This window comes from Mchenga conophoros, linkage group LG20 (assembly GCF_057382185.1).
Source record: "Mchenga conophoros isolate Kocher_MC1m ecotype Shallow Benthic linkage group LG20, M_conophoros_male_GT1.1, whole genome shotgun sequence".
Classification (NCBI taxonomy): domain Eukaryota; kingdom Metazoa; phylum Chordata; class Actinopteri; order Cichliformes; family Cichlidae; genus Mchenga; species Mchenga conophoros.
In genome coordinates, this window is record NC_140545.1 from 29,480,161 (window position 1) to 29,505,726 (window position 25,566).

At 41.0% G+C, this 25,566-nt stretch overlaps 1 protein-coding gene across 1 annotated transcript in view; it reads right to left on the reverse strand.

The window, feature by feature from the left end:
* fam120c (family with sequence similarity 120 member C) overlaps window positions 1-25,566 on the reverse strand; it is a 41,603-nt gene that overhangs the window by 10,337 nt on the left and 5,700 nt on the right. Inside the window, exons 2-13 of the mRNA XM_085260549.1 lie at window positions 23,324-23,570; window positions 23,078-23,160; window positions 18,448-18,576; window positions 15,415-15,517; window positions 15,186-15,259; window positions 14,565-14,833; window positions 11,657-11,819; window positions 11,487-11,570; window positions 9,131-9,302; window positions 5,596-5,845; window positions 2,303-2,417; window positions 753-962 (exon numbers count right to left, since the gene is read on the reverse strand). Of these exons, the coding sequence (XP_085116675.1) occupies window positions 753-962; window positions 2,303-2,417; window positions 5,596-5,845; window positions 9,131-9,302; window positions 11,487-11,570; window positions 11,657-11,819; window positions 14,565-14,833; window positions 15,186-15,259; window positions 15,415-15,517; window positions 18,448-18,576; window positions 23,078-23,160; window positions 23,324-23,570 (1,899 nt within the window). The remainder of the gene's footprint in view (window positions 1-752; window positions 963-2,302; window positions 2,418-5,595; window positions 5,846-9,130; window positions 9,303-11,486; window positions 11,571-11,656; window positions 11,820-14,564; window positions 14,834-15,185; window positions 15,260-15,414; window positions 15,518-18,447; window positions 18,577-23,077; window positions 23,161-23,323; window positions 23,571-25,566) is intronic.

The window sequence follows — 25,566 nt, forward strand, 5'->3', positions numbered from 1 at the left end:
TCTTAAATAAAGCCAATATTTGCACGACCACAGTCATTAAAATGGTCTCAATTTTGACTTGTCTCAATGTCTTATTTGTTTCTATCCCAATGAAGGTCGCCAAGAAAATTTGTGGTTTATATTTTTTTGAATGTTTTTTTGGTGCTTTTAGGTCAAAGGCAGTGTAGAGCAGATGGCCTGAGGGTGGAGTTGATCGACCATCCCAGTACATGCAGCGTGCTCCAATCATTTACAATTGTTACGTTTTTGTGTTATTGTTGGGGGGGAAAAAAGGACAATTACAATATGTAACAAATTTAAAAAAATATATTTAGAAGGCAGCTGACTTAATCTTTTTTTGACTCCTAGTTTTTCTTGTCCAACATCCCATTTTATTCACCTCTGCGCACTCCCATTTTCTATAGTTATTGGTTTGCGCCGTGTATTTATTTCAAACAGCTGTTAGCTTGTGTTTTTATAAGCTGTATTGGTGTGTCCAACTTAAATGGGCAGAGTAACCGTAAATCATTTTGAATCAATATTACACTTCAAGTCTTAAAACAAAAGAAGATATGAACTTCCCCATCCTGCTCTTTAAAATAACCTTTACAAATTTCTTAAATTGTGGGGGAAGGTGGAAAAAGTCCATTTTAAAAGCCATTTACACACAGAGCTGTATGATGACTGGACTATAATTCACCCTCCAACAGGGATTTTGGGACATGAAAGACAAACGATGGTCACACTCAGCCCTGCGATGCTCTGCTTCGTACCTGCCCCTCACACATGTCCAGCAGGGCGGCTCGGTCGCGGGCGGCTCGGGCCAGTTTGCTCTGGAACAGTTTGCCGTCGAAGAAGCCCCAGGGGCAGCAGTGTTCCCACGGCAACGGCTGACCGCAGACATCATTGATAAACAGCGCCGTATCGACGCCGGCCATAAAGAGAGCAGCCAGCTGCACGCCGCGAGCATCCACCTTCTCCACCTGACAGCCAACACACAGATGAAAAATGACAGCATTTAAGAGGTGGGAACAGAAACGAGAGCAGAGAGGTGACGGCGCTGAAGAGCTGCGAGGTCTCTGCGACACGTGAGCGTGCACTCTTCTCAGAGACTTTAGCTTATCGGGGATTTTACTGACTCTACAGAGTTTCATAAAGGCGCCTACACACTGCGCTCTCTGGAGGTTCACTGCCACCCACATCACAGCTGATGCATGTATCATGATAATCAATACCTACTCAGGGCCAAGAAGCACATCGCCACTATTCATTTTCACGCTACTTCCTCCTTGGCTCGGTCGATGATACATCATTCAAACAAAGCTTCTGTTAAAACTGAACTAAATTTTCCTTCCACAGTTGAATCTTAACTTTTTTCGAGGTTTTTTTACCGCCACCTTTTCTGTTTGGGTTTATTTTGCTGTTTTCACATTTAATGGTGCATGATTGTGCATTTTGGCTTCTTGTGGATCTCCTGTTTTTTTATAACCTGCTTCACATAGTACAGCCAGGATTTCAAAAGAAAATTTGAAAAACGTGGCAATGACTTCACTGAGTGAGTTCTGATTTTTTTTGTAGTTTTCTGGAATTAACTTCTGGAGTTGTGACACATATCCTTAAGGAGAAACACGGAGCATGTCGAGGATGCATCAACCATGACCGTGGCATGAAAACCTACGCAAAAGCGGGAGTGTTTGCAGTCAGCTGGCAGTTTGGGTACGTCGCGTCCACCTGCAATGAGCTCCTTCGCCGATGGAAGCGGAGTATAAAGTATGTGATACAACCAGTCTGTGGGATACTCTTGATTCGTTGGTCCGAGCCAGCCGTGGAGAAAGGCGAAGTTATAACAAAAAGAGCGGAAGTGAAAACGAGTGTCCATTAGAGCCGCAGCCTGTTCTTTTCATGCTGTATTTTTCATTTTTGGTGGGGTTTTTTTTTTTTTTTTGCAGTTCACCTATTTCTAGTGAACTCTGCCGTCACTCCCTCCCTTATTTCAGTCCACTTGTCAACCGGTAAGCATTCAGCAAACGCATTCCCCATCCAATTCCAGCGACATGGAGTCGGCATCTGAGGTGTGTGAAAACCCATCTCCACTCACCATTCAAATGGAAACATATGAGAAGACAATAAATTACACTTTAACATGCCATTACATTCTTCCCTTATTAACCAAACTGCCTCAGAGGGAAAGGATGTTTTATTTTTCAGCACTTCAGTTTTCTCAAACAGCACCAAGACATATAATTTACACCACAAAGCAAGAAAAATAAGTGCAGGAACAACTCTTATTAATGATTATTCCCTGAAAGGAGGGGACTCTCACCTTCAGCTCCTGTAGCTGGTCAGGCTCATAGAGCTGGCTGGAAACAGCTTGGGCCAGGAAGGCATCGAGCTCATGTCTCTGGAGGATCCTTCCTCCAGGCCACTGCATCATATACCTGAAAGAACAATAATTAATTCAAACAGTGCCCTGGAAGTTTTCAGTTTTAATAAGCAACAACAGAAGCAGAAACTGTAGTTTTCTTTCATTCTTCAGGGAATATGACATAACAGTTCTCAGAGACACACACTTATATTTAAATCAAAAGGATGACTCGAGTGCAGATTTCGATGAAAAAAAGAACAATAAAAAAAGATTAACTTCAGCATCACTCTTACACTCTTCTTACATGACTGGAGTGGAAAATCTTTAAATCAGTTTTTATTGCTTATTGTATGAACGAAAATGATTTCTTGCAACACAAATTGTGACAAACAAAAGCAATTATATTTATTTTAGGGGATATCGAACAGTCGAACGCTGATGTGCTTTTTCAACATGTACGCAATGAGGAAGTGAAACTGGGAGTCTTGGGCTAACACACGCAGCATTAACCTGCATGTTTCTGAGAAACCGGAGCTCCCAGGCAAAAGCCAGAACAAGCCCAGAGACATCCTGCACCATTACATAAATCAATCCTAGGCAAGGCATACATTCAGTGCCAGTAAGCTGTTCCAGTTCATGTCTGAAATGCAAAAGTGAATTTTCATCTCGTTATTTGTTAATTTCTCAAGTGTGCCTGTTGTAAATGTTCCTTCCTGCTGTCACTTTGTCTGCATCAAGGCTGAAGCTTCCCTTCATGTTTCACTCGTGAAAAACAAAGCAGCAACTATTACCTCTCTGATGAATTAAAACGTAGTTACATTTAACTGTAAAGCATATAAATACCCACACAAATCAAAAATAATCAGCACGTTGTTTAGTTTGTCTCCAGAAAAAGAAAGCAGGGCAATCTTGTGTAGGATTTATGCTGCAAAGGCTGAGTTACTGGCTCCATTGTATGAACAGACATGTCATTTTCTGTCAACCTACTGATGAGCCTTTTTCACAGAAGACATCCTGACATGTCACAGTAAGAAAAGCACTGCTATAAATAATAACGCGACTGTTGAACTGCAATTAGAGTCCTGGTGTTGGGAGTGCTGGCTCACTACAGCGCTGATGGGGTTTAATGGGAGAGCAGACAAAGTTTTTGTTAATGGTATTACACGTGTCTTTCCTGCTGTAGTTAGTGGAAATGTCGGTCTTTTTAATTTGTAACTATTTGTTATAATCTACTTTAATAACAAGCAGACAGGAGGATACTTCTAAGGCTGTAATCCATGTCTCCAGCTGGTTTATCAACAAGTGAAACCAGATTCAAGCAGTGTGTATTTATTTTATTCTTGTAACGCGTGACCCTGAGCAAAGGTTGCTCTGACCTGAGTTTTTGGGCAGAATTGCTCCGTGAATACAGCCACGAATGAGGACTGAGAGGAGACAGGAGATCGGCAATAAGAGAACATGACAAGAACAAGACACGTGCTGGAGCGCCACAGTTCACGGCCTTGTTTGCAGAAGACATTCTGGCTTTAACAGGTATAATTATGACATCGAACTGAGTGACATTTATCGTTGTGAGCTTCCTGTTCTGTGGTAGCCTGTATGCTGACTCACTGTTTGACAGGAGCAGAGCCATCGTTATCATAACGGACATCACGTGTGACAAAACTACTACAAACAGTAAGGTGTCAGTTTAAACTGAGTAAATTTAGCATTTGATGAACTGGATAAACATAAATACTACAAACAAATATAAATGGCATATACCTGCTACTGCTCAAGTCTAGGATATTACTGTTATTACTGAACAATGGCCAAAAAGAGTAAATCTTAAGGAAACCAGTAGGGGTTTTTAAGCTTCAAGAGAAAGGTTTTCTTAAGACAGGGCTCTAGACTAACTTTTTGCCATGGGCGCACCGGTGAGAATGAAACAGAAAAACATGAAGGAGATTTTTCTGGCCTGGCTTTTTATAGCAGATAACCTTAAAAATATTCTGCAATATTCTGCAGTTTTGCATAATTTTAAAAAGTTTAAATTTCTTCAGTATTGAACAGCAGAAATTTGGCTTTCTTGTCCGAGGTCATTTAAGTGAAAAAAAAAAAGAAAAGAAAAAGACAGCAGCCGACAGCGCTGTAAACAACGGTAGACTGGTGGGTAATAAGCGAATGAATAATGCAGAAAACAGATTTGAGACGGGAAACTGTTCTTGAAGTACAGAGAGAGAGAGAGAGAGCTAGCTGTGCATGAAGTGTGATTTTTATCGTGGTGGAAGCAAAACAGCAAAAGTCAGAGGGAATTCATGACGACATTTATCAAATGTGAAGCGCAGTTTGCTGCTTCTTTTGCTGCTGGCTCGCTGAATTTTGGTTGGAGAGAGACAAAACCTGCAGCTCAGAATCAGCGCAAAAAGACGTAAACACAGAGCGGACCCGACGCATCAGATTCGCTGAGCTCCGACAGCGTTTCCATGTACGGACCATCGGGTGAGAAAGCCGAGAAAGACAAAGCTGATTCTGATGCGTCGGGTACGCTCTGTGTTTACGTCTTCGTGTGGAATCCGTGTACCTGCTCTCATTTGCTGTTTGGTGATTGTTAAATAGTTTTGTGAGCTTTAATCTGAGAATCAGTCCACACCTGGACTTTCAACTGGACCACAGCCAATCAGAGAGGTCCCGCCCCTGACCATCTCCGATTGGTTTAGTCCACAATTTTATTTTTATTTTTTTTAGTCGCACCACTGAAAAATTTGGTTCGCAAGAGTTAAGTCTTGCAAAATGTGTTTTATGTATCACCATTATCACTAAACAATAGTGCCTCTGGGAAAATTCAGGAGAAAAATGTAAATACTTTGAATTACCTATGACATCAGCCTAAAAAAACTGTTTCATTGTAACAAAGGCAGAAGTAACATTGGATCAATTCTCAAGCAGGGAGAGGAAAAAAGAAAAAATAAAGACACAAGGTCTGTTTTTCTTTTCTTTTTTTTAACTATTTGACCAGATTCCTTGACATGTTTTAAAGTAACTACCTACAGGAATTGTCAAGATGCCTGCTGAGTGCCAAAACTTGCTTCTGAAAGGATTGGCTGTTTGGTTATACCCAATTATGCACATATTTTGCTCTGTCACCTTTATACACGGCAGTATTTGCAACAGAAAACATATTTGGATATCCCACCCTCCAAAAAACCCTATTTGCCAAATTTAGATTTGCACCCAGCAAAGCGTTTTAAAATCCCTATAACTGATGATACCTGAGCACGCAGCACATGAGCAGCAGATGCTGTGGGACCTGTGCTGGGTTGAGGAGGGCTGGGCAGTCAGAGCGTAGGCAGGCCAGGAAGGCCCTGGTTCTCCTGGAGCGGTCCTCGCTGGCACGACCTAACCAGAGCCGCCGGAGGTTGGGGCAGGTCCACTCACGGAAACACAAGGCGGGAACCAGCTCTGGTGTTAGGGCCGACTTGGCCTTACCGCTGCTCCACTCTTTGATAATCACTGGAGGAACTGCAACACAGAAACAAATGTTGGAATAATAAGATACATACGGTGGCGTTGCTTATGATGCAGATGCCTCAGTTTTGGAGATTTCCGAAGCTGCTAAAGATGAGAGCATGTAGAGGTTTGAGCTGTTTCACACATAGAGATTCTGCCAGTGCTGTGAAATTGGAATATTTAGTGAAGAGACCTTGAGCTGTAACGACCAGGGGCCCGTTCTTCGTACGTCGCTTACTACATCCAAGATCAAATGACACATCCAAGATCAAATCATCGCGCTAACCGTGAGCTCGCTAATCCGGTTCCCCGAACACACCTGCTGTTGACGATTACTACAGCTGGACGCAGGAATGTGACATCACTGGGTGTCGTAAAAGGGGCTACGCATCGATAGTAGAAACATTGATCGGCAACCCGCTGATTGGTCGGCGAAAATGTCGAAGGGGCGTGCTCGGTATTTTCCGGCAGCAGAGCAAGAACTCTTGAGTGAGGGATTTCAGGAGTTTCAGAGTTTAATTAAAACGCAAGAGAACACTGCAAAGGCTGCAAAAGCAAGGAGAGAGGGCTGGCAGAAAGTTGCTGACAAATCAAACTCGTAAGTAATTCAATAATAACAATAATAATGGAGTGGATTTATATAGCGCTTTTCAAGGCACCCAAAGCGCTTTACAATGCCACTATTCATTCACTCTCACATTCACACACTGGTGGAGGCAGCTACGGTTGTAGCCACAGCTGCCCTGGGGCAGACTGACAGAAGCGAGGCTGCCATATTGCGCCATCGGCCCCTCTGGCCAACACCAGTAGGCGGTAGGGTAGATTTATCATATCACACCATATTATCCAATATTATATTACATTATATTATATTATAATATGTTATATTATATCCCCTTTCACATTAGAGCCACAACAGGACCCACTAGAACATGGGAACAAGTAAAAGTGAAATATAAGAATATTCTACAGAATGGTAATATTTATCACTTATATTGCTTTTAGTCTCTTGGAAAGAGACCCTGAAATAATCTGTTTGTTTGTTCATAACAGCAACCAAGAAAAGGGCAGAGCAAAAAAAAAGACAGGTGGTGGTCCTGCACCCCCTCGTCAACAAGTTGGTTAAGTAAATAATACCCTCACGGGAATATCGATATCTCTCTATGAGCACACTGTCGCGCTGAGCTAAAGGATCCTGTCTATCCCGCAATATACGCTGAATTCTGAGGACTCTCCTTATCAATCTTGCACCTTCCGCAATGGGTTGGTCGCGTAAACGGACAGGACATGGCTGCGACAGGCTTCCCAAATCCACCTTCGCTTTTATAGCCGTGGTCTCTCATCTTGATTACACGAAGTAATTTACAATTACTACTCTGAAATATGAATTACATCTGTAATAATCACATACATGTAATAGAATGTTAATAGTACATTTCCCTTTTTTAGGGAATGACCTGTATGTATCTGTGTGAAATCAATAAAAGGATCAAGTGCTGCATTATCTTTAGTTACATTGATAATATTTATTTATGGTGAAACAGTGGAAAAATATCGCTGTTGCTTTCGTATAAATGACGCGGACATACCTGCGTGGCCGCGATCTAATCCTGTTTACATAAAGTAAACCTGCTCCCGAGCAGGTTTACGCTTACGGCTCTGTTGCTATGACAGCAAGTCCCGGATGAGCTTCGGGGAACCGACTGATCCAGGATCACGCGAAATCGTCAACAATCTAATCCGGCTAACCTACTTAGCGAGGTACGAAGAACGGGCCTCAGCTGGGTACACAACTTCTGCCTTTGTTTGCCACACATGACAGTCGAGTGAATCTTTTGTAAAACAAAAATTCGAGGATGTCCAACATGTCACTGCAGTCATCATTATTTAATGTTTACAAGCCTGAAGGCTCGTCTGACCTATAATGACAATAAACAACAACTTTAAGTCAGTTAATGTATCTCGAACATCTATGGCTGCCTGAGCCATACCGACTCAAATCAGGTAATGGCAGCATACGTACAAGCCTGATTGGCATACTGACCCAGGTAACAGCAATGTATGAGGAACAGGAGGTTTTAAGCCTGTATATTCCTTGACTTTAACAGTACATCTCCCTACAACACAGGTGTCGAACTCCAGGCCTCGAGGGCCGGTGTTCTGCAGGTTTTAGATGTGTCCTTGATCCAACACAGCTGATTTAAACGGCTAAATTTCCTCCTCAACATGTCTTGAAGTTCTCCAGAAGCCTGGTAATGAACAAATCATTTCATTCAGGTGTGTTGACCCACGGTGATATCTAAAACCTGCAGGACACCGGCCCTCGAGGCCTGGAGTTCGACACCCCTGCCCTACAATGTAATATTAAGTAGTTTCTCAATATGAAATCAAAATGACTTCTGGATGAAAAAGCCCAGGAGCAGATGAAAAACTTCAAATAAGCATCTAGCCAGCTTTCTGACAATTCAGCAAATATACAGCAAATATACCTTTTAGTCAAGAGAACAGAGAAAGAGAAACAAGCACAACTATAGCTAGCAAGATTTTAAACGACAGGTGGCCTAGTAAGAGGCCAACAAGTAAAATGTACCAAGTAAGAGTAAGGTTTGGGAGGCTACATGATACTGACTGAAAGTGTAATAAAAATTGAGTATCTGTAGTCTGTAAAGTCTGTAATCTGTCTCAGCTGATGCAAGCTTTAGATGAGAGGCCTATTTAAAGTGAACCAATGTGGCTTCAACACACTTTTTATTCTTGAACTCTAGTAGAGCAGCATGACTTTGTTCTAGCATTATCCAGTTCACAGCATGCTTGAGCCTTGGTGGTTCACGGGTTCTTCCTGAGCATCCTAACCAACTTCCTCTCATCTGAGGGTGACTGTTCGAGACTTCCTCCAAACATTAGAAAAGTGGAAATACATTCAAGTAACTTCTACTTGCATAGAATTGTTTGAACTAATGATCTTGGAATCTGTAGTTATTTAGAAATGGCTCCAAGAGGCCGTCCCAGCTTGTATAAATCAATATGCACTTCTCCTCCTTAGACCTGCTTTTTAAAGTCATTAAAGATGCATGCCGTACAATCGTTCCAACAGTTCGAAGAAATCATTAAAAGCCCCAACTATGATGACATTCATGCCATCATTCATTCATTCAACTGTAGTTACACTGAGGTTAACTGGTCTCTCAAATGAAAATATTTCAAAGAAAATTGCAGTGTAAAGTGTTTATCCAATCACAATGCCTGTTATTCCATATTGCACTCAGGTATCTAAGTCCATCCCAGACCAAGACCTACCTTCCAGGGGAGCCCTCTTGCGGAGAGCGAGCCTCTCCAGGCGGCGGTGTGTTTCAGCCAGGCTGAAGAGGACGCCGTAGGCATACTGTCTGGCAGCACGGAACAGCAGCGAGGCAGGAGGTAGCTCAGAGTTACACTCATCCTCTATACACACTGGCATCTTCATCTCTCCCTGAGGGATGCAGGGGCATAAGGAATAGTTGAGGACAAAATGAATAAGAGAGCAGGATCGAGAGCTCTAAAGAGTCTCATACGCTCTCTCTTAACAAGACAATATCATTTAGACATGGACAAATGCATAGATACGGCTTTTGAATGAAAACAATAACTATTTAACAGTCTTCTGCAGAGTGGTGCCAGCCTAAGAAGGTGTTTTCAAATTTGTTTATGTTGAGTCTTTCAGTCAGCCTTGAATGTATTTCGTTAGTCCAGTTTAACCTGCAGGAGTATCTGAACACTTAAGTAATGCATTTTTCTATGATCAGCAACAGTTTAATAACCTGAAAAACATGTATGATAGATTAAAACTACACGCTTAGGTTTCATTGTTGCGGTACACCACATTTTACTACAAAACAATTCATTTAAAATTTCAGAAAACCCTTCTTGCTTTTTGGGGTTTTTTTTAAGGAAAATGACATGGGATCGTAGAATATAAATGGCTGGGATGAGGATTAGCACCTACAACATCGAGGCCATACTTCTCAGCCACAAAAGTGTAGCATGCCAGCTGGAAGTTGGAAATTAATTTCTTCGTCAAGTTGTAGCATTGCAGTAACACGGGGATACCGCGGATCGGGGGATAGACAGACGGATTGGTGCAGCATCTGCAGTGTTGCGGATGTTGTACCGGACTGTTGTGGTAAAAAGACAGAGTATAAAACCAAGGCTGTCGTTTCACTGCTCAACATACGTTTCTGCCCTCACCTGTGGACACAAAGTTTAGGTACTAACTGAAAGAATGAGCTCATGGATACAAGGGGCATAAATGAGGCTCCTCCAAAGGGTTGTCTGTGCTGTCTGTGGGCTGAAGCTCCTTTTATCTGACGGGAATGCCTCCTGGCCGCCCTCTTGGTGAGGTGACCCTGGAGCAGACCTAAGACTTGGTGGAGAGATAACGTCTCTTGGCTGGCTTGGGAAAAACGCAGTGTTCTCTCAGAGAAGCTGATGGAGGTGGTTGGAAAGACGGCGGTCTCGGCATCTCTGCTGAGCCTACTTTCCTGCATGTATCCAGGGTTGGTACACATGGCTGAACTTTGATGGATAGATAGGTAGGTGTATGTAAGCATACGATGGCCATTTTTCAGCAACCATAACTTCAGTGTTCAAAAGACACACTGCGCACCTAAGACATACCTATGAGGTTAAAAGAACTTTTTTCCCTCATAACATTTTTCAAACTTATATTAGTACAAAAAAAACTTTTCTGCTGATTAAAAAGGAACACATTTCGTTAGTTGAGTGTGTGGCTCATGAGTCTCTGTGGGTTTGATTACAATCTCTAAACTTCAAACTTTCAGAAACCTGAAAGTGTTTTTGTCCCAGGAAATGAAGGGTATTCATGTGACACAGTGTTTCATACAGGGGTGTGCACTACTCTCTTCACAAAATAACACCAAAAGGCTCCAACCAGAGAAAGAAGTCAGAAATCCCAGCACAAATCTGAGCAAAAACACCAGTACACAAAGGGGGTTTTCCTGCATAGAAGCACTTTTTGACAACCCGCAGAGACTTTTTAAAGAATTGTAATAAAGTGCCAGAAATATAATGTTTATAAATAGATTTCTGCAACATAACACAGCAAAGGTATGGCGTTGTCTTTACTGTACATGGCTTGTTCATGTTTATGGTAAATGGCCTGTATTTGTATAGCGCTTTACTAGTCCCTAAGGACCCCAAAGCGCTTTACACATCCAGTCATCCACCCATTCACGCACTGGTGATGGCAAGCTACATTGTAGCCACAGCCACCCTGAGGCCCACTGACATATGCATAATCAACCAACAAAGGCTCATTGTAAGCCAGGAAAAACCTTAAGAAACAGGTGCCCTCACAGGTCCATTAATGGTAGTTTGTGTCAGGTTGTGAAGGCAGTAGTACACACAGCTGTAAAGTTTTTGGGCATTTGAAGACTAAAATCAAAACTACAAAGGACAGTCCTTCAGAAATCTAACCAACGAGCAGATTTTCTGCTTTCTAGTTGTGCTGTTAACATTAAAACTCGTATTACATAACACAATGTCTGTGCTGGAGCAAAGGATTGATGGTCTCAGGTTCAAGTTTCCTCTCAAAAACAGATTTCGAAAAGGAAATTAAAACCTTAACGAACTGTTAAGTAACTAAGAACTGTTTCACCTTGGTCAATATGTGGTAAATCTGGGGGTACATCAGCCCTCTTCTGTGTCTGTGTTCGGCTACACGAAGAACCTCAGCGCTGACCTAAAATTAAAAACAGAAACACGGTGACAGACTTTCCCCAGAAACACCCCACAACTGTGCTGTGAACTCTGGAGTTTGTGTCTGACCTGAGGCAGAGGGGGTGTGGTTATGTCCATGTGACTCCGCGTCGCCATAGATAACAGTGACGGAATGTTTGACCCGCTCCCGTTGCCTTGGGAACCGTCTCCAGAGCCGGAGCCCCCTCTTCCAGTGGGATCCTCCCACCGAGAGGACTTGTCTGTCAAATGGCTGAGGAGAGAGGGATTATGAGAATTTTTAAGTTATCCAGAAACTGGCATTCAGGGTCAACACGTGTGTATTGTGGTTAGTTGAGGTGTAACAATTAGATTGACAAGGACAAACCAATAGTTTAAAAGTTTAAAATAATGTTTAGAGTAATTTGACTAATAGCCACTTCTGACTATTGTCTCTGCATTTATCAGCACTGGATGTTACACCTGTCATCATTATGACATAGATGTTAAAATACAGAACAAACGGATGCTGTCTGTGACTTTTCAGTAGGTTTGCATGAACATTATTGGCCACCAAGAAAGCAGTGGAGGGTGAACCTGTATTAACAAGGTGTTAATAAGGTTTAAAAATATAACAGCACAACCATTAATATTCTAAAACTAATTATGGCTGTGTGGTTTTATTAAATAATTTCATTAATTTTTGTTATTTATTATATGACATTTTATATTCTACCTGCAACGGGTGTGTTAATGGTCGCTCATATCAAGGATCACCCCTGGTCACCGATCATTTTCACCAAGAAATCTCCCCACAGATGCATTAAATTATTAACAGACTCATAGTAAACTAAATCAGCCTCAATATAATATCATGTTGCATCTCCACATGTGAAAGAGACATTTCTGGATGTGCACTTTAACATTCATTGCTATGTGTGATCAATCAACCATCTTTAAAAGAGAAAACAGGAGGCCAATTCTGGCTGCTGGTTGAATTAATTTCACAGTGCACCTGATGAGACACTCATCTATCACGTTCTTCACTTAATTTTTCTCCCACCCCTTCCCGTGGCATGTGTGATTTTTGGTTTAAAAAACAAAACAAAAACTCCACAGTGTGTGGAGGGCACAGGTGAGACACGCACACACAAGAACAAACTTCAGTTGTGTGTTTATTCATAAACTAACTAAATAAAAACAACAAAAATACACAGTTTTAGCAGTTCAAATATGTGTCCTCTCATGTTAACCGGCTACTTTAAAATTAGATCATTTGTAGTTGTGTGTCGACGTCTCCTCTAGAAGTGAGATATGGGCCCCACATTGCACATCATAGAGAAAGGGTGGATAGCACAACCATAATGTTTGCACATTCACCTCCTGTGCCAGCCTGCCATGGCTGCACTGGTATGAGTCATAGGTGATGTCACAGGGGAACAACCGGATGATGGAGCAAATCACCCAGCCCTACTACCTATTCCTAGTAGGAGTATGAATCACTGAAATACTATATAAAAGCCTACTTATGAAAAATAAGATTAGTAATTAAACATTAAATACTCCGACATCGTGTGAAACTGTAATTATTTTATATGTGGTGTCAGTGTCCACTACACGTCAGATTTATGAGCCATGGCTGCCTGGGCTTGCTCAGTCTTGTCTTGATGAACAAGTGCCCTAACAGGTTGGTATGACATGCATATGTCTTCATCCAGAAATGCAAAGCTCTTTGACTTTACTTTTCAGACACATGGTACCAGGGTTGTTTTATACTCCCGAGTAGGGCTGCCACAAACGATTATTTTGATAGTCGACTAGTCACCGATTATTTTTGCGATTAGTCGACTAATCAGATAATGCATCCATTGGACGTAAAACTTACAGCTTATTGCACCAGCATGCATCTGCTCTTATAGAACTATTATTAGCTTACAGCTTTAAGCATTTAAGGTATGTGCTAACTAAAAATAAAGACAAGATGATAGTTTATTAAATTTTAATGAAATTTGCAGATCCTTTCGGTGAAGTGTGATAAACTCAGCCATCTGATCCTTGCTATCTAAAATACAACAGGAGTAAATTCTCGAGCATCTCACACTTCTGATAATCAGTTGTGTCCTTGATGTTTATTCAGCTGTGTAAAAACTTTAATCTCAGCCAAACCGATTTACTCAGGAACAAATCAAACACTGAAAAAAGCCAAACAATAACATTTTTAAGTTATCTAAGTGACTTATATATCATGTTTAACCTGAGTAGCGAATGACGGCGGTGGGTTTGAAAACGATTTGCCGGGAGTCCGGTGTTCTCACGGCGCTAGTGAGCCTAGCCCCCGGCTCGCTATCGAGCTGGTGGGTAACAGACGTCTCCGAAAACGTCGGAGCGCTTTTGAAAATATGTGGTGTCTTGATAAACTGAGCAGATATTTGAGGTTTACACAGCTACATTCTCGCCTGAAAATATGTTAAACGTTTATTTTGTGACCCAGAAAGAATAATATTAAAACTAACTAGCTGCTGCCATTGTTGGAAACTGAGCAGGGCTGCGCTATGAATTCTGGGATAGGTTGGACCACGAAGTATGCACCAGACCCATCCTTCAAATCTGAGGAAATGAAGGCCGCATTTGTCGGAGCCTTCGAATCTGGACAGTCTTTGTCGTGTCGCTGTAAACAGGAGGATGCGGTTCCTGAATTTGGACACAGCTACGATAGCGGACACTACGTCGTCTTCTTCGGGGTTTAACGGCAGCTGGCATCCTTGTACATGCAGTGCTGCCAACTTCTGTTTCAGTCCGTTATTACACTCTTAAATCCTACTACTTATTCTTGCATCTTTTTGGAACTTACAAAGCTTGAAACGGCGTGTCGACTATTAAATCAGTCGTCGACGATTTTGATAGTCGACGTAATCGTGACTAGTCGACTAATCGTGGCAGCTCTAGTCCCGTGTTAGGAACCCACAGAACCACTTCAAACTGTGCAAAAGGAACCTGACATGCTCGAAAAGTGTCTTACTTGGCGTTGCTGTCATTGGGTTCATCTCCATCCGACGATGAGGAAGGAGACGGAGAGGGGCCAGACAGAGGGCCGGTGTGATGATTGGGTAGTCGACTTCCCCCCTGAGTGGAATCATATGGAGCTGACCAGTCAGTGAAGCCCATCTTGCCCGTCAGTGAGTCATTGCAGTCTTGGGATGGTGGCTGTGGGGTCTGGAACAGAGGGCCAGGTCCATATGGAGCATTTTGATAGTGTGGCTTTAACCCCGGGACCTGGGGGGGAGGGAACTGGGAAAGGGGGGATAAAGAAGGAAAATTGGGTTGGTGGAGGAAGAAGCATGGGAAATTGAGTACAAAAGAGGAAGAGTAGGGAAGAGAAGACATCTCAGGGGTGGGAACTGATACTGTCCTATTTTATATCAGATCAAACTGGAAGCATATCATCAAGGCTGGTGGGAGGATACAAGACGGGAAGAAGTGCACCCTCCTCCATCAGTCACTAAACGAGCACATGCCTCAAAGGGATTTCAAAGAGCAAAGGGAAATAAAGCCTAATCCACTATTCTACATGTAGACTCATGTAGACAGAACACAATTACACATCAAAGAGACTTAAGGATTAGCGAGAAAAGGAATCTACCTGATTCTTTCCAGGCTGCATCGGTCCCATGTGACCAGGTGGTCCCCCAAATGGAGCAGGTCCAAACCCAGGTACTGTGCACAGCGAGAGAGAAAAAAAACAGGGATTAAAAACAAATAGACAAATGTGTTTTATTCACAGTGAATAAAAGTACATCGAGCAAGCCAAAAAGATTACATAACAGCAATCCTGTTTTCTGAACTTGCGTCCTGAGCCGCTTGCTACTCACAGATGAAAGAGGAGGGCCCCATGTTAGGTGAGCGGGGTTTGGAGGCAGCTGAGAAATACTCCACAGCTTTCTTGAATCGCTCCACCTTGTCCTCCATACGAGACTGCAAAGGGGGGGCAAAAGCATTATGAAGACTACTGAACCTGCTGGTATTAAAGATGGCAGTGAGGATGTTCTAACTGAGGGATCTGCTGGAGAGATTTCCTGCATTACGCACCCAAGAAGGAAAAAACAAGAACAAAAAAACCTTTGGCCTGTTCTCTGTCCGTGGACCAGTGTTTGATGTTTTGGTTTTACAAAGGGGAGGTTGTCACAGCAACATAGCCATAAAGTCAAACCTACTTGGTCACTGGTTTATCCAGTGTAAACAAGATTAAATAACATGCCTAAGGCCTGATTTAGACCTCTGCGGGGACTCTTTGTAGAGCCTACAACCTATAACCTACAACCTATAACCTTTGCAAGTGGCCGATATCTTTGCCTGCATTCATGCTCATGTGTGGCACATATGCATTAATTACCGTATGGTTGTGTCCCACTGATTTACATGCTGTGCTATCCAAAAGAAAGAAAATAATGGGACGTTTTTCACTTTTAAGTCCCTGCTCTTTGTTTTGGTCAGTTTATTTTCCAGGGGCACATGGCTGTGTCCCTCAATTTTTTCTACTTTTTTGTACATCTCCCCACGTCCAGAAACAGTTTCAAAAATCTTCCACAGCATGCATTTTTAATTTCTCTTTGATATTTGGGCTGATTGTTTTTACATTCATCGGGTCCCAAAGAATCACCTTTTTTTTTTTTTACCCGATTTTTGTTCCTAAGAAAAATGAGAGCCACGTAAGAGGATATTCATTTTAAATTTTGATGAAACTTAGGCAGTAAAATGTCCTCGTGAGTGGATATCAGGCCCTTGTAGAGCAAAATTTAGTATTTTGGTCTAGACAACCCAAAATGTGATGTGCACATATGTGGACACCAGGTCCTAGGAGGTTAACATTTACTGATATGTTGACACGAGTCTATATGGCTGAAGTATTGGTCCTTTTCTGTGTCATTCATTACTACAGGAACAACTGGTTTGGTTTCTGACACCTGGTTAGATGTTTGCCGCTCTGGTTCCAGATCACTAAGTCCTTGTAGCTGGAAGAGAGTCGCCATGTTTACTATAAACTGACCCCATGCAAAGGTTTATCTTTCAATCTCCCCGTCCTCTCTGTGACACTTTGGTTATAACTGAAGACACAAATCTGCTTTTGAAGAAGAAGAAAAAAGGCCCCACATGTACTGTTTAATATCAAACAGGAGAATATACTGCATTTAGAAACCTATACTTTGGTGTGGATTAAACCACGTTAATGCTAGAGTGAGCACATGTATAGACTCAGAGTTTAATGTGAGATTCGTTCAAATTAAAGAGTGAGCAATAAGTTATACGTACATCGTTATCAGAATCTAGTTTGCTGCTGGATTCAGGAAAAAATACAAATAAAGTCGCTTCTTACTGAACTCTGTGATTATTCCAGCTCAAGAAAAATGTTCAGCTTTACATACTTTAACTGCAAAGATAAACTGAACATGTTATAACAAGGATGGCAAACTCTGTTTTACGAAAGGCTATGTGGTTTATTGATAAGTTGCTTAATATGAGATGGGATGGATGCGGTTTTTCCAATAACCCAGTTTGGGCCATGGTGTAATGGCAAGAATTTAGACATAAGCCACACAGTAAGTAACAGCAGCACACTGCTGTGGTCATGGCAGGTCAAAGTAACTTTTTTCTAAAGGTTTATAACATTTTTTTTTTTTACCTTTATTAATGGCTGAATCCAGCGTGTCGCTTTCCATCAAATGGCTGAATAATTACCATTTAACTTTGTATTATGGACACAGGAGAAGATAAGAACAATTACCTATACTTTTACATCTTCCTCCAGAAAATTACATGTAGTGTAACCCTCTGTTTACTTAAAGGAAATTTATACTTCCATGTTCCACTCTACAGTAAAATGGCTGTTGATTGGTTCCTAGTTACAGGGGGGACAACTGTCATCTCTACTCTACATAATTATCCCATAGATGCCATTTTATTTTTTTGGTCCCTCATCCTATATCCTTGTAGGTACTTTCCTGTCCCATTTAGTAATTACAACTGTAATAACAACTTTACTCAATCACAACATGTTTTTTCCAACGTATCAGTTTATTTGGCAGCCCTAAACCATTTTGACGTCACATTTCATCAAAGTCAGAAGCCTTAAGTACTTGAGTTTAGCATGCATCTTTGCTTCACAGATGGACAAAAACAACAAAGATGCACTGGTTTATTTTGGGTATTTTAGGTTTGCCTCAACTTTGTGCGAGTCGCTCACCCTCACAAAACCTGGAAGGCCTGTTTTGGGCCATGAAAACAAAGTACAGAATGGCTTCTTGTATGTGTTGTCAAGTAAATGCACCATCTTCACCGTTCAGCTTTTTTTTGCTGTGTGAAACAGTGGAAAAACACATGCACTCTAGCAGCGCAGCTCAACTGATCATCTAAACTAACCACAGTGGAAAAACCCTATTAGTCAAAGAGCCATATAGTTTATAAACATGTTCAGTAAACTACGACTTAACTCCTACCATAACTTTCCTTTTACAGAAGACATCAAACTCAACACGCCACCCAATTATAGATTTAAATGTTTATGTCCTTTAGACATGAACAACACAGCAGAAACCACTTCCCGAGGCGACACCGGGGACTAGCTAACCCCGTGCAGCACAGATTTATATCGGATAAGCAGAAGGCTACAGTTTAGCACTGATGTGTGAGGAAGTACAGTTGCTGACTCAGGCCTTGTGTCAACAGTAATAACCTATTTAACTGTCAGCAAAAATCTGATATGTAAAGTCAAACCTCGGCTAAAAGCATGTTCACATTGTTCTTTTCTTTTCATGTAAATCTTATTTAAAGACATTTTAATTCACCCGGCAGGATGTCGGTCTCCGAGCAGTCGGTAAAAAAACCCATCAGTGACACACATGACCTACCTGTGACTGTTTGAAGACATCTCTGGCAATGGCGTCGAGGTTTCCCAGGTCTTTGATGGAGGCGACGTACTCTGAGACGGCTTTGATCACCACCTCACAGGGCGGCAGCACCAACTGATGGGCTCGCACCTGACAGCAAGAGAACAAAGGCTCTCATGTACTTATATCGAGCTACGAGGACAGCGGCACTGTGAAACAGCCGCATGACAGACAGGTAGATTTTTTAAGAAGCATTGCACAGAAGCGGCATTCATATTGCTCACTTTTTTTTATTAGATATTTATTATACACTTTTTTCTAAGCAACTTTGGTGATATATATATATATATATATATATATATATATATATATATATATAAAAAACACCAAATACTGCAATGTTCACCAATAAAAAAATGACACTTTTGACAAAAGAATGATTCCAATAACAGAACGATCGCGTTACAGATATGTGGCTTTTGGCATGTGCCCATAGGAGCGTTAAATTAATAACGCCTGTTCCTCGCTCTGAGGGAGAGGCTGGTTAGGTTTATCAGTTTGTTTGCAGGGTAACTAAAACTTTATGGAGAGCTTTGCATGAAATTTGTGCCACTGGTGGGGCTTGGCCACACTTGAAGAAGAAAGAAATGATTAACCAATAGCATTTCGTGGCAGGTAGTGAATATCAGAAACTCTAAACTATTGATCGACTCCTGGATAGGAATTTTCCACTTTAACTATCATCTGACCCATTTCAAAAGTAGTCATTTGTGTCCATGTACACGAAAGTGTATTTTCCTTTTTTTTTTTAAAGAGTGAAAATGTCAACGTTCGAGTCTCATAGGTCACAGATTATTATCTACATTTTTTTTAACATGCTATTAATTTTATGATTAATTTGCATGGAAAACCACTTTGTTAGAGCCAGGCATTCAAAATGACTGAGATTTAGGTATAGAAAAACAACTTATGTTTAGTCATAAAGACTCACTGTCAAGTTTAGAAACTAAACTATGTGATTAGGGTCAGACATCATAAACAGGTTAGGTCTAGTCTTTAAAAGATCATGGATAGTGGGAAACAACGCAGTTGCCACTTTTTTCAAAGCTTCATTTCTTTGGTTAGCATACTGACAGATTCCACACGCAAGCCTTTGGACTAGAGCTGGGCGATAGAACGATAACGATATGTATCGCGATATAACTTTTACTTGATAGAGAAATTAAGCTATCGCGATAGACCTCGCCGCTCTTGTTCTCTTAAAAAAAAAAAAAAAAAAGGTCAGCCGATCCAAATTAAGTAGCGCAGAGCCGAACCAATCACAGCCGCAGCGTCACGTCGCGTGACTTGTTACGTACGGCACAAGTGCCAAGCCGCACGTGTGTTTGTTTGGGAAGCAGCCAGCGGGTAATGGAGCCAGCGTGTAATGGAGGAAATGAGTGTGCCGACTAGAAAAATCAACCGAGCGTGACCGAAGAGAAAACAGATGATGGTTCCAATGCCGGAGAGATTGTCGAACAGAAGAGCCATAGAAGTTCCGTAGTGTGAAGGTATTTCGGCTATTTCAAGTCTGACAAAAAACAGAGTAGCGCGCACTGTAAATTGTGCCGAAAGCAAGTCTGGAAATACAATAAACTGGTGCATGCGTCACACTGTGCGCCACGTTATTGTTTCGGTGAAATGAATTTCTACAATACTGTTAATTCTACTCTCTGCAGTGTTTAAATGCTTACATATACACACAGTTACTGTCCCTCCACACATACGACTCTGTTCTGCTTCTATGCCCCAGCTTTGTTTACTTTTTCCCACCGAGCCTTCTAGACTTCTGATTGGCCAACATTTCTGCACGGTTAGGAATCTAGCGCCACCTGCTGCTTTGGCATGTTCATAGCAGCGTTTTCCTTCATTTCTGCCTTTATGTGTGGACGGGATTATTTTTTAAAACGAAAACGGAAAATCTCAGTTTTCAAAAATACCCGTGTACGTGTGGACGTAGCCTCAGTCTCTGACTGGAAGCGCTAATTCGTCATTCGGCTTTTGTCAGACTAAAGTAACTGTTAAAACTGTTTGAAAAGCTCAGCTATACAACAAGGAGAGATTGAGAATTTCCTTTTAGTTCTCAGTTTATTTGATACTGACAAAAGTTAGTCAGTTTTGTCTGTTCTTCTGTAAAACAAACTAAGATTTATTTTTAGAATTAATATTTTGTTTCTAAGTGGAATTGACAATTTAGTCTGTTTCATTTGTTCTATTTTGAAACTTAAACGCTTTAGCGGCTGCCTTTTGTGTAGTTTGCAATATTTGCCTTTATTTATCTGAAAAAGTCTCATGTTCCTTAAGTACATCTACCCTGTTGAACTTATTATGGGAAATAAATATTTAAAAACAAGCTGCTGATTATTTCACATTTTACTTGTGAGCAACAGCACATTTAAATCTTACAAATATAGTTATTTGGCTTATATCGTGATAGATATCGTTATCGCCTGAAATGAAAAAAACATATCGTGATATGAAAAAATCTCATATCGCCCAGCTCTACTTTGGACTGTGGGAAGAAGCCAGATTATCTGGATTGAAAGATCCCAAAACCTTCTTGCCACAGTGCTAATAACAGTCCCACCTGCTGAAACACTTTACTTACAAAGTCATGTTGACTGTCACAAAAAACCAAAAGAAAACAACAAAAAAAACATGACATTTCATGATCATGAGCACGATCTATGTTCACAAGTATTTCACAAGTTATTTACCTTGTGAAATACTTGTGAACACAGATATGTAGATTAACCTCTGAAGTCAATCTACATATGTGTACAAGAATTACCATTCCTGCCAAGGAATGTTAAGATAAGTAATCACTAATGGAAATCAATAAATGTTAAAAATGAAAAAACAAATTAAACTGGGAGATCTGCTTTCCAGTTCCAATATGATACCAGTGGTGTTGCTTCAGGTATTTGCTGATAACAAGTACTCATCCAATACCAGCGCTAAATTAATAAGCCTTATCCCTCAATGCTAGGAAAGGACTTGTAATCATCATTTTATGTGTCAGGAAACATACAATATGCAAAAGTAATGGACTGATATTTGCTGATAAATTAATGCATATCAAAGGAAAAAGCGTAAAAGAAAGATAACTGTATTTATGTAAGGGAACTAATTCATTAAAATTTGTTGTTTACCGGTCACACCGGCTTCTTCTTTCCCTGCTCTCAGTTTCAATGTGGGTACACCTCTTCATATACGAGAAACAAAACAGATGAGAGGAAGATGAAGTGAAGATAAGAAGCGAGTAGAAAACAACTTACGTCACCCTTAAAACAGAAAATCTTCTGAACAAGTGTTAAACTTATTGGAACTATAGAAAGAGGGTGAAAAGTCAACAAGGATAGCGTAGTCATCTGAGCCTTTCAATCATCGTCAGCAAAACTTGTTAGTGCAGGTATTCCATACCTGCTGCAAACTGCTAACCCTTTTGTTAGCACTATTTCTAGCAACTGGTGCACTGCTGCTGAGGCATGGCAAAGTAAACACAGACCAATGTAGAATTAAAATATTGACTGCTTGCCACCAGTACACAACTTCTTGAGTCACTGTCAGAATAACGTTTTTTAAGGTTCATCTGCCTCTGCATTTGTCTGGCTAGCAAAGATAAACACTACCTGTATTTTGGGGGTTTTCAGCCATAGCTGACTGTGTGCTTTAAAGGGATGGATGGAATTCACAGTATTCACATAATCATATCAAAAGAAGAAGAACATTTCATTTGGATGTTAACCTTTGACAATATCACTGAGGGGCAAGGCCTCTCTCGTTTAACGTTATCTGATCCCTGATCACTTATATCCACTGAAGCAGAACTGACTGTAAAATATTTATAAGAATCCAGGTTGTCTGCTTTTTACAGGATAATGGGAACTAGGCTATACTGTTATATCTTGGCACAAAGAGTCACTTTTGAAAGTAAAATTAAATTTTAATGCAGCCACCAGGAGCCCCGACCTTTGACAACACTTACCACACACTGTGTGATGGGAAATTATAAGCAAGCTAGATGGAAAGTAAGACAAGACTGGCAAGTGAACCAGCAGCGTACTGCATTACTTCAAGCTTGAAAACACAATCATATAAATGCCGTGTCAGCGTAAACCACATCAACCACATTGTGCAGAGTGTGGACGAAGGCTGCAAATGCTAGCAGTGCTACACACCACACTCGGCACTCTGTAAGCCATTAATTGTAATACAACGTCGGTCTGCCACTGTTGCGGGCACAACATCAAAGTTCAAAACAGCCAGTGGAGGAAACGTTGAAGGCATGTGACTTAAGCACTGCACCCGGACCACGGGACCAAAGGCCTTTCTTGGAAACAGGTTCCATCCGGTGATACACTTCAGGTGTATTTTAACAGTCAGCTTGTTGGAACACGTCAATACATTTATTTATTATCATTTGCTACAAACATTTCACAATAAAAGCCTTCTAAAGATCAACAGATGGATCTTGTTGTAAAAGGGGGAAAAACGTAGTGAGAAAAATAAGACACAAAAATGAGGTAAGGGTTCATGTGACATTACATACTGTTACAGCTAATATTTTCTTTTATTCGCAGAGAACTATGGACAAAGAAGCAATCGTTACCTTGAGGGAGGCTAGTGGGTGTTCTGGTCCCAGCAGACTCCAGTGGAAGGCAGCCAGGTCTTCATCAGGCAAAATATGATTTCCTGAAAGAAAGAAGTTCTTAACTTTTTGTTGCATCAGTGAACAAAAACAACAGACAAAGGCAGCTGTCAATTATAACCCACGTACAGGGGTGTGTCCTTCAAAAGTAAGAAGTGTGGTATATAGTTTGGATTTTGAGGTGTGTGCCATTGTATCGCTCCTCACCCAGCAGAGCAGCAAAGCAGGGCAGGTGCTGTGTCTTGAGCCCGAGCTGCCTGGCGGCCTCGGACAGCAGATACTGGTGTGTGGTCAGGTTCTTTCCGTTCCAGCTCAGTTTGAGCGCATGCGAGGAAAAGTAGGCGGGGACGTTGCAGAGGGCAAACTCTGAATCCTGAGCGATCAGGCCTGCAAATCCATAGTCCCTGTAGAGAGAGAGCACTTCCTGGTGGTGGTCCTCCAAAGTCTGTACAACCTGTAGATACAGAGAAGACAAATTTGTTAGCTCTATGAAATTTCGCACCACCTCTTTCATATTTAAAGTATAAATGGATTAAGAAAAAGTTATTTATTGCTTATCTGATCACTGTTTAAGTTGCTTTTTTTAAGAATAAGAGACAAGTTTTACTCAAACTTAGCTTCTCTAATTTGTGGCTTTTTGATATCAGCGTTTCCCCACACAGAGCCTGGAGGTTTATTTTATTAGCTTTCTATACAAGTTTACAAGTGGAGAGCCTGCACACTCTTATTTTGAAAGCTGAGCTGCTGCTAAAGTCTGTATACAAGTGACGGAGCTAGCCATTGGGATGTTCCGCCTCAACCTGAGACTTTTTGTTTGAATAGCTATCTGTCTGAGAAAACATGGAACGCTGCTCAACCATAGGCTAGCACAGCTGTCAATCACACAGCACACCTTACCCTGCTTTACCCCAACTGGTTTTTGTTGTTTTACACCAATGGGGACCATAATTTACAAAATAAACTTTCTGCTGCATTCATTAAAACTTGAAGCCAGTGGTTGAGACTATAAATGGTCTAATGAGATCACAGAGTAAGAGAGCTGAAGGGAGGTTTAGATAGATTGGACTGTAGAATTTGGTCACCCACACCACTGTAGTACAAGACAGCTGGTTGGTGAATCACGATGGGCATTTTTCAGTACTCCCCAATGTTTTATAGACCAGATGACATTTCAGAGGAATTGAAATTATTATTTTTTTTTGAAGTGGACTGCCAATGGAGAAAATGACAGTCTCTCGTGCAAGCTGTCACTACAACATACTTCGTTTATGATGAATGTAGATGACAGACTAAAACTGGCAGTGACACATTTTATGCCAACACAATACTTCTGCTCCACGGTCCATGACAAGGTTTCATAAAACACTGTTTGCTCGCAAAATTACATCTGAGGCAAAACTGTGCTGTACCGGTTACTTTCAGTGTCCTGGTGATGCATCTTTCTCAACATATGGCCGCGTAATATTCTTCATAGTTTGTGGATGAGGGGCCATATTTTTGTCAGATAGAGGGAGAGCACTACGGCCTTGGGATTATGTGGAATCTTTTTAATCGATGTCAGCGTTGATCAATGTGAAAACTAAATAATTAGACAAAGCTTTGTTATTAAAATTCCATTTAATGAGCTTGTAATCAAATATCTTTTTTTCAAATGAATGCAATATGGGACAAAGATGGCAAGGATGATTGAGACTTGTTTAAACTATTTCATCTCTCTGTATCACTAAAACCAAGCAAACATTAAGAATCAATCCATTTTAAGATCTTAAATAAAACTGAAGAATGAACAATGTCAAAACGATGCAAGAAATTTATTATCATTGGGAAATACTAATTAGTTACTATTCAACAGTGCTAGAACCACTACAACACGATGATGCTTTTAAATCAACTAACAGTGAAGCAGACTTTAAAAGCCTAGCAGCGATATAACAATGACATTCAGCGACTGGTAGCAACAACAGTTAGCGACAGGGAGAGTGGGCGTGTACGAAGTGAAAATTCAAAATTTTGAGGTGGATAATTGAAGTGACTACCAATGGGAGCAAAGAAAACCACTGATTGATGTATAAAAAAAACTTTAGGGTGACAACTACCGTGTTAAAAAAAATGCTGTAAGCTCAATTATATAACGCAGTTTACTCAACATTAGTTTACTGAACTTAAAAAAAAATCTTTAAGTCTTTTTTTTCCCCCCATCAACTACATATACTGTATACCTAATTCAACGCACAAATCAGTAGGTTAAAAACGTGAAAGTGGTGGAGCATGCAGATGCAAATATATTTGACTATAAAGCCCAGCGATTCTGAGAAAAAGGCTGCGCTAACTGTGATGATCCTTCCACCTTCGTTTGTTGGATCCTTTTATGACTTTTACTGTTTTGAGATAGCTTGTAAACCAAGGACACTCTTTAAGCCCACTCAAATCGAGCTGAACAAAATGATGAT